At 32.3% G+C, this 9,369-nt stretch overlaps 2 protein-coding genes across 2 annotated transcripts; both read left to right on the forward strand.

The window, feature by feature from the left end:
* The first annotated feature begins 1,297 nt into the window (after nucleotides 1–1,297).
* Nucleotides 1,298–2,716, forward strand: LOC104894195 (hypothetical protein). The gene is made up of 2 exons (XM_048645724.2): nucleotides 1,298–1,457; nucleotides 2,226–2,716. Exons 1-2 carry the CDS (start codon nucleotides 1,406–1,408, stop codon nucleotides 2,489–2,491), a joined length of 318 nt encoding a protein of 105 aa, XP_048501681.1. The 5' UTR covers nucleotides 1,298–1,405; the 3' UTR covers nucleotides 2,492–2,716.
* A 5,182-nt stretch (nucleotides 2,717–7,898) lies between these two features.
* On the forward strand, nucleotides 7,899–9,147 carry LOC104894196 (hypothetical protein). The gene is made up of 2 exons (XM_010680374.4): nucleotides 7,899–8,056; nucleotides 8,620–9,147. The coding sequence occupies exons 1-2, from the start codon at nucleotides 8,002–8,004 to the stop codon at nucleotides 8,880–8,882; spliced, it is 318 nt and encodes a 105-aa protein (XP_010678676.2). The 5' UTR covers nucleotides 7,899–8,001; the 3' UTR covers nucleotides 8,883–9,147.
* Nucleotides 9,148–9,369: the final 222 nt, after the last annotated feature.

The following is a 9,369-nucleotide window of genomic DNA, read 5'->3' on the forward strand; positions in this document are numbered from 1 at the left end:
TTTTTTCATAGTAATTTATGCAAGTTGGGATAGTAAAGATTTTTTGTTTATTTAAATAAGAGAATGTATTGTGTCGGACTCGTCCGACCATAATCTTTGGTCGGACGACTTTCAGGTGGTTTCAATTTTTTTTTCCAGTTGGTTTCAAAAAAAAATTTAGTTAGTCTTCATTTTTTTCAGTTAATCTAAATGAAAGTAAGTTACCTTTAAATGAAAGTAACTTAGGTCTAACTGAAAATAACTTAGGTCTAAATGAAAGTAAGTTACCTCTAAATGAAAGTAACTTAAGTCTAAATGAAAGTAATTTAGGTCTAATTGAAAGTAATTTAGGTCTAACTGAAAGTAACACTTAGGTCTAAATGAAAGTAAGTTAGGTCTAAATGAAAGTAGCTTAGGTCTAAATGAAAGTAACTTAGGTCTAAATGAAAGTAAATTACCTCTAAATGAAAGTAACTTACCTCTAAATATTTCTGAAAGAGAATTTCACATAAATCATCTAAAAACCCCCCTCAGTTTCTTCAAATTCAAAACTACTCTTCTCTTGCTTATTGCCGAAAAAACCGATACTTTGCGGCAAAATTTCATCAACTTCGATCAAATTTCTAGGACCTCCACCCTTTCTTCCTGCTGCACCTTTCTTTCCTTTACCACCTGCTGTATCCATTGTTGTTTTTTCTCTCTCCTAAATGAAGTTTATATTTTCTGGAAAAATTGTATGTATGTATGTGTAAGAATTTTGAGTGTGATGGAAGATGAATGAAAATGGATGATGATGAATGGTTGTGCTCAGTTTTGGGCTTTCACCGGCGGCGGCGGCGACGGAGGAAGAAGATGAAGAAGGAGCAGCGGCGCCGTTCTCGCGGCGCCGTCCGATGGAAAATGTTGGGTCAGACGGTCTGACCCAATAATTTTACTTTAAATAAATATTGTATGGGAAAAGATGATTTTAGGAGAAAGAATGAAGATAATTGGTGAAAGAGCATTAATTGTAACATTTTGGTTGAATAAACAAAGGAAAAAACAAAATTCAAGAAGCAAATAAATGATGGGACACGATTTTTCTAGATAAATTACGAAAAAATGTGGAACTAAATATTGAAATGGGAACTATATTTTGGGACACCCAAAATAGAAATGGAAACTATATTTTGGGACAGAGGGAGTAGTAAATTGTTGTGGTCCCTTTCCCACCTACTGTAACAACTAACAAGTCAATAATCATCAAGACTCTGAAATGCCAATGAGCAAGAAATGCTGCGTTTGGGATAGAGATACGGATAGAATTCTGCTATAAATAAGCTGAAGATCATCAGCATCAAGCATATGAGCAAAGAAAATAATACTTCAAGTATAAGCTATTTCTTAAGGTCATCACTCAGAAAGTTCCTGCAAACATCACTCAAATATGTCTTACTTCAAACTTGCTGTCATCGCATTTTTTCTGTTCGCTGCTTCAGGTTTGTTTCTAAAAAAAAAAATAGTTATTTCATTGGGAGAGGTTTTTCCCTTACCCACCTCCTTTCAAAGTAAAATCTAAGCCGGATTAACTTACGAGAGGTTCCGGTGTGACATAGGCTTTCATTTTACCATAAATAATACTATATATATATATATATAAAGTATGAGTAGCATCAAAAGTTAATATAGTACAAAAAAAAAATATAACATTTATAAGACATTTTTTTTAGGTGACATGCATGCAAGAAGACTTAACAAAGATTAAAAATTAGAACTTTCAATTATTTTGCGAAGATCCCAAAAGCTTGGGCTTATTTAATCAATATCAGGGATAATATTGAAAAATTAAAGTGAAGATTATACATTTTAGTTCGTCACTTAAAACCATTTCCGTTAAAACTTATACCTTACAACTTTGGAAAATATCCTTGAGATTTATCAGATAGTAGTTGACAAAAATCAAATACATACTTATATGTTTATGGAGTATAAATCAAATAGATTACTTCTTTTGTGTATGTTTTTATCTAACTTGTTCCCTTGCATTGGCCTCCTATTTACTAATATGTCTACAGACTACAGTCTACCAACTTTATTAGCTTACATTTTCCAAGATTGAATGAATATAAACAATTAGACAAAACTTTTAACAGGGTTTATATAACATGTACTCCATATTCAGGGAAAATTACATTCAATAACATAAATTTTGGCCCAAGTACATACAAGCATTGGCACGAACTTGACGCGCACTTTATTTTTTACAGCTATGGCAATGCCTGATGCAAAAATTCAATCCGTCACAAGGAGAGAAAAAGTGGGTGAAGGACTGCTGCAGGCAGAAATAAAAGCATTGATAGAACTTAAACAAGTCGAGAAGGCAATGATTTCAGGCTTAAGGCTTAAAATGATGGGAGCAAATGATGACTGTGCTCCATCAGGCAATGCTTGTTTCCCTAATGGACCTGAAGAGTACTGTTGCTCCGGCTCCTGTGTTCCTCATCCTATGGTTAAGATTTTTGTTTGCGCATAATCATCTAAATAAGCTCCTTAATATGGAGTCATCAATCATGCACCTTACTAAATAATGTGTATGAGTATCTGTATTATGAAGGATGTAGATGGTCTCTTAAGTTTCTATTCTTGGCTAGAGAGATGAAGTTGGATATAGATATTCAACTACTCTTCAGACAAGGATTTCTATGTTTTCTGTTTCTTCAATAATGAGAGATGCTTATCACGTCAGATCATACTTCAATCTTCTAAACCTCATTTTACCCGGGTAGACAATAAAAACACGCCTAAAAATCTAAAATCAGGAATCATATAATCAGTTTCATAAATATGTTTCAATAACGAACAATTTCGGTGATATTTAAAAGTGTTTTGCCAATACCAGTTTGTTTAAATTTTATAGAAAAATTGTCAAGAAAAATCCGAAGTTTAAGACATTTTCCCAAAATAGTCCCAAGTTGGAATTAACTTTAAAATCGCAAGTTTATTCCCCGTTTTCCCAAATTGATCCGAGGAGCATAGTTGACCTGCTAATGCCTGTTTAGCCCGTTAATAGTTGTAAATCGCTTAATTAGGCCATGTCCTTTTGGACTTATTTTCATTTCAGTTCAATGTTGTTGTTGTAATTATAATAATAATAATTATTATTGTTGTTGAACACCCTAAGAACCTAGATCTTGATACCAATTGTAGAGAGAGAAAAGGGTTCAGACATAATATTATTTCTGTGTAATCACAGAAGTTAATTCACAATAGAGAGAGGGGAAGGATTATATATGCATAGAGCTAACAACCTCTAACAACTTGCACAACTTGCAACAAACTGCTTAAACTAACTGACAACTGGCGTGTAGTAGAAGTCTATAATAGGAGCAGCAATGTCTTCATTTTGATTGCTAGCAACAGTAGTTCCAATACTCCTTGACATCCCTTGTTTTGCCAAAGTATCAGCCACGACGTTAGAGCCTCTTCCTTTGTATACAATTTTAAGTTCACAATCAGTCGTAGATGCATTGCGTATAAAGTTAAGAATGAAGTTTAAGTTCCATGAACCCTCACTTTGTGCATTGCACAATTGAATAGTATTTGTGCAGTCGAATTCAACAATGATTTTTGAGTGTTTGATGTGATCACAACTAGAGGTGTCAATTCAGTTCAACAGTTCAGTTATAGTTATAACCAAACAGTTCAGTTGATATCAGTTCAGTTTGTATCAGTTGAAATAATTAACAGTTCAGTTCAGTTCAGTTAACAAACTTTTCAGTTCAGTTTAATTCAGTTTTTTTCATTTCCATTTTCAGTTCAGTTCAGTTGCAGTTTAAATCAGTTTTAACCAAACAGTTAAACCAACCAACGGTTGAATCCAAATCAGTTAAAATTTGTTGCGGTTATTTTCAGTTTCGTTTCGGTTTATTTCAGTTATTGACGGAAACCGCATAACTTCGACGATAATCGCGTCGGTTCGGGTAGAAGTTAATCACACTCTTGTATCTATTCGGGAAAAATTGTGCTTCATGTCGGTTTTGGACATGTGTTTTTTCGGGTCCGGTTACAAATTAATGCAACAAATAAGTGTTGTCATCACTTCCACAATTGCCTCAAAAAAAAAAACAGTTGTACTTCATAAAAACGTGAATAAAAGTGACATCGGTTAAAGTGTACTTTATTACTAAGATATATGATTTGGAATAAGATAAATTTATGTTAATGTCTTAATCTTAGTGTATTAGTTCAATGGATTAATATATCTATAATCGACGTAAAATAAGTTGATTATGGATTAGCTCAAGGTATCTATGTGAATCGATAAGTGAAATCAAGATAACAATACTCCATTTAAGTTAATTGTTAACAAGTTATATTCAATTTGAAACTCACATATCTTAGCCAAACTTAAAGAAATTACAATTGATATTAGATTAGATGAATGTATCAACGTAAGTCGATAAAGTAATTGAAACTCAAATCGTTTACTTAAATTGAAACATGTTGTTATTTGAATGAGTGTATCAATGTAAGTCGATAAACTAGTTCAAGATAATAATAATAGTACTCTACTTAAGTTAATCATCTTTTTAAGTTGAATTCATTTCAGAACTGAAAGCATCTAATTGAGTTGCAGCAAATGTAGAACAATGGAACTTAGTAGATTGGTTCAATATAACAATACTCCATTTAAGTTAATCGTCTCTAAGTTAAATTCATATTGAAACTCAAAACATCTACTATAACAGTACCCTAAGTTTAATTCAAGATAATAACAGTACTCTACTTAAGTTAATCATCTTTAATTTGAATTCATTTCGGAACCGAAAGCATCTAATTCAAACAGATGTAGAACAGTATAACTCAGTAGATTGGTTCAGTATAACAATGCTTCATTTAAGTTAATCGTCTCTAAGTTAAATTTATATTGAAACTCAAAACATCTAATTTGAATTGAAATAAGTTAATATTGGATTAGATCGATGTATCGATGTAAGTCGACTAGCTAATTCAAGATGGCGCAAGTTCGTTTAAGATAATGGATATTGGATAATATCAACAAATGTATCAATGTAAGTTAAGTAATCGTCTTTAAGTTACATTCATTTCGAAACCCAAATCATCTAATTGAATTGAAACAAGTAGTTAATTATTATTACTACGTCGTAGTAAACCTTATTGCTTAAAGCGAAAATTCATATATGTAATATACTATAAGCTAAGGTCTAGTACTGATTAAGGCTTGTTATAACTTATATAAGTTCACTTAACTGAATACAATCAAATTATAGCTGAGTAATAGTAAATAATTGTAATAAGTAAGGTTATAAGAAATCTACCGTAATAGAAGAAATAATTGTAGAGTAATATAAGTTTATAACCAATAACTTAAGTATTAATGTAAGACCTATACAAGTAGTAGTAGTAGGTTAACTGTTATTGTGTTACGTTTTACATATCAGCATTAAATTAATCCCTAATCACCACATGTAACATGTTCACATATTTCTAATTTATAAATTTAGAATAATAATTTCTTAAAAATCAATAATACTAATTTAATTTTGAAAGTTTATAATTTCTATTAAGTTATAATAACACTACTTTTTTTTAAAGTTACTAAACTAATAATATTAGTTTTAGAAATTTACAATACTCAAATCAAAATAATATCAAAATACAATATTAGTTTATTAATAGTTTAGGCCATTGATTTTTGAAAGATAAAAATCCAACCATTGATTAAGTTAGCAATCCATGTGATTGGACATTCTCAATTCTCATTGGTCAAAAATGAATGTCATGGATTATGAATTAAGACCATTGATTTGAAAAAAACAAAATCCAACCATTGAATCCCTCTCTATCCCTAAACCCTCCATCTCTTCTCTCATACTCGTTCCTCACAAGTCACAACCTCCCTCTTCATTTTCCTCATTCCTCTTCCATCTTCACGCACACCATTGAATCTCAGATCTATCTTCTCTCTCATCTCTCACTCTCAACCTCTCAGTTTCTCTATCTCCTACCTTCATATGTTCACATAATCAACCATCGAACACATTCATAATCAAAACCCAATAACATCGGCCGCGAGAGCAAGAACAGGGGAGGGGAGTTCGGGCCTCCGGCGAGTGGTGACGGCGAGCCGACGAGGCTGAACAGGAGCAACGCGACGCCAGCGACATGATTCCGGTGGTTGTTCGTCGATTCTCGATGCAGCAGCAAGCCAGAACGAACCACGAACCAGAGGAGAGAGAAACACGGGACAGGGGAGGGAACCACCACAGCACCAACAACTCTGACAGCAACTGCGATGAGGCAACACCGGGCATCAGTGGCGAGGAAACGAACCAGAGGAGAGTCGGAATTTGGCACGCAACCAAAACACTACTCTTCTTCTTTTCCTATACCACCAAAATAAACCTTTTCTTTCTTTCTTATTTCTCTTCTTTACGGATTAATTTTCTATCTCTTGGTTTCTCTAGTAATTGTTTGGGAAAGATAAATGATGGATGGAGTTGTTTTTTTCTTTTTCTTTTTTTTCTAGTTTCTGGTTTTGTTCTATTTTTGTTCAGTATTCTCATTTCTTCTTCTTTAATTTTTTTTGTTCTTTTTGGGATTTCTAGAGATTAAGTTGAATTATTGTTTTATCCATAAATGACATTAATTTGTAAAAATTTTATGCTGTAAATTAGTTTATTATATCCTCCCAATTCTTTTGAGACTCAATTGCATGTACTATACTCCTCACTACATATTTTCATATGTATAATGTATATTGATAACAAAAAATTTGAAATCATTTCAACTAAAAAATAGAAGAGGTAGTAGCAATTCTTGTCTAATTTGAGAAACAAAAACTGTAACATTAATTAGACAAAAGATTAGCCACAATTAATGAAATAGTAGTTCTACTTGAATATGGGAAACAAATTTTTAATTGTGTGGCCAAAACGTAAAAATATCGGGCAAAGATATTTATAGAAGTAACTATCGCCTAAAATCTTACATGATGGGCGACGTAGTGTATGAATGTGACGCCCCAAGATGGGCAACAAATATAGATTTTGTGGCACCTGTTTCTTAGTATGGGGGAGTGGGGACACAATCTGATATTTAGACGTCCTAGCCTTGGGGCGACGCTAATAGAGCGACAAACCTAGCGTCAAAATATAATTTATCTCCCAATTTTGAGCGTTGAAAATTAAAGCATGGGCGACGCTTTATTTTGACGCTCAAATATATTAAAGGCTGAGTGTGAGTTTATTTTATGTGTTTCTATGTGAATTGGAGGTACTATCATGAATTTGGCTAATATGTGAATTCGGTTCGTGTACAATTAAAAATCAGTTTAAAAAAGTTCAGTTTGAATCAGTTTCAGTTCAGTTCAGTTTCAGTTTCAGTTTGAATCAGTTCAGTTAATTCAGTTCAGTTCAGTTCAGTTGATTGATCAACTTTTCAGTTTTTCACAGTTATTTTCAGTTACAGTTTGTTTCAGTTCAGTTGCAGTTCAGTTTTGGTTTTTCATTTACAGTTTATTTCAGTTTTAGTTTAGCAATTTTCAGTTGATTTCAGTTACAGTTACTCCCAGTTCAGTTTAATTCAGTTTAAATTTCAGTTTGTTCAGTTCAACCAGCAGTTCATTAACCAAACTGACAGCTCTAATCACAACCAGAAGATATTGCGATAGCTCGGTGTATTGCTAAAATTTCGGCTTGATTAATTTTCATAAAAGGAATAAAACTGGAGAACATGCACAAAAAATAAGACTTGATTGTCTAATTTCTTTCACAAAAGAATCTTTAATTAATTTAGCAAAGTCCCTGTCAAAAAAAATTAATTTAGCAAAGTCCCACGTGTTCGTACCTTATCCTGGTGGATTAAAGTTGCACCTTAAATATGCACGAAATGATGCGTTTTATCTGGATAGAAATTTGCTATAAATAAGATCATTGGCATTCATGTAAATGAGCAAAGAAAAGTAGATAATCTACCAAGTTCATCACTCCAAAAAGTTTTCTGCACAAAGATCAGTCAAACATGTTGTCTTACTACAAAGTTGCCGTCGTTGCATTTTTTATGCTTACTGCCTCAGGTTTGCTTCTTCTCAGTAATAAATTAAGGAAAACCCCATATATATTTATGAGAGGTTACGTTTAAGAATGAAAATCATAAGCAATAACTTAGTGGATGCATGATTTTTTCCCATAAATTTCTAAATTAATAGACTACTTCATATTAGGTGGGTGAAATAGAAGAAAAATTAACAATCTCTCTTACAAAAGGTAAGACTCAGTTGCAGGACTTTTAGAATAAAAAATGACACGAACACCACTAAACCATCACCAGTCGAGTCATAAATCACTATTTAAGAAATTAAAGTGTATTTGATGTAAATATTTCTATTAAGCATAAGCATTGACTTTCTCATTTTAACCATTATATAATTTCTAGAAAAAATAGATATAAATAATTAACTTTTGTCTTCTTTTAAAAACAAATATCATTATTTAGGAATAATCCAAAATTTTAAGACTCTGAAAACAATGTGAAGTGTTCTTCGACTTCGGATTATTTCCTAATATTCAAAAGTTAGTATTATTTATGTCAAATTTTACTGTGATCTTATAATTTTGCCACTTTGTTTTTTTTTGTTAGCTATGGCAATGACAGGTGCAAAAATTCAACCAATAACAAGCACACAAACAGTGAGTAATGGACTGTTGGAGGCAGAAATAAAAGCATTGACAGCACTTAAACAAGTTGAGAAGGCAATAAGCTTAGATTTGAAGCAAAAATTGATGGGAGAAGAAGAGTGTGCTCCATCAGGCCACATTTGTTCCGGTTTTGGACCTCCAGAACAGTGTTGCTCCGGTGCTTGTGTTCCTCATCCTAGGCTTAGGATTTTTGTTTGCGCATAATCAACAAAACTAATATGGACTATGGAGTACTCGTTCGTGCACCTTCTCTCTGTTATGCTCTTTGAGTTGGAAAATTAATGTGGAGTCTGTAGTGTAAGAATAAAACGATCTTTAAGTCTATAACTAGCTAAATCTCCTAAGGGATCTTGAAGTTTTAAGTGTTAGAAATAAGAGTAGATGGTCTCTTAAGTATTAGGGACATTATCCTTGTAATATTTTCAGTTTTATGTTTAATCAACCAGATTCCACTAATATTGATTTGGAATGTGTGTGCTACTTCTTTTTTTCCTATGAAAAATTATGGAGTTTTACACTATTCACTACCATCCTTTCACTAATTATCGGGCTTTTTATTTTTTTAAAAGGGAAAATATAATCATCACGTGGAGTCTTGTTAGGTTTTTTTAGATATATATTTTCAAAATATCAAATTTATATAATTTATACTGAAAAGCTTTTAAGATATTAATAAGTAAGGTTATACATT

Source organism: Beta vulgaris, chromosome 5, assembly GCF_026745355.1.
Source record: "Beta vulgaris subsp. vulgaris cultivar EL10 chromosome 5, EL10.2, whole genome shotgun sequence".
In the NCBI taxonomy this organism is placed as follows: Eukaryota; Viridiplantae; Streptophyta; class Magnoliopsida; order Caryophyllales; family Amaranthaceae; genus Beta; species Beta vulgaris.

Excerpts from the sequence above, each read along its gene's own strand:
- LOC104894195 (XM_048645724.2), top strand. The coding sequence starts at position 1,406 with ATGTCTTACTTCAAACTTGCTGTCATCGCATTTTTTCTGTTCGCTGCT. Across the intron at positions 1,458-2,225 it reads TTTTCTGTTCGCTGCTTCAG|CTATGGCAATGCCTGATGCA; the intron begins GTTTGTTTCTAA and ends TATTTTTTACAG.
- LOC104894196 (XM_010680374.4), top strand. The coding sequence starts at position 8,002 with ATGTTGTCTTACTACAAAGTTGCCGTCGTTGCATTTTTTATGCTTACT. Across the intron at positions 8,057-8,619 it reads TTTTATGCTTACTGCCTCAG|CTATGGCAATGACAGGTGCA; the intron begins GTTTGCTTCTTC and ends TTTTTTTGTTAG.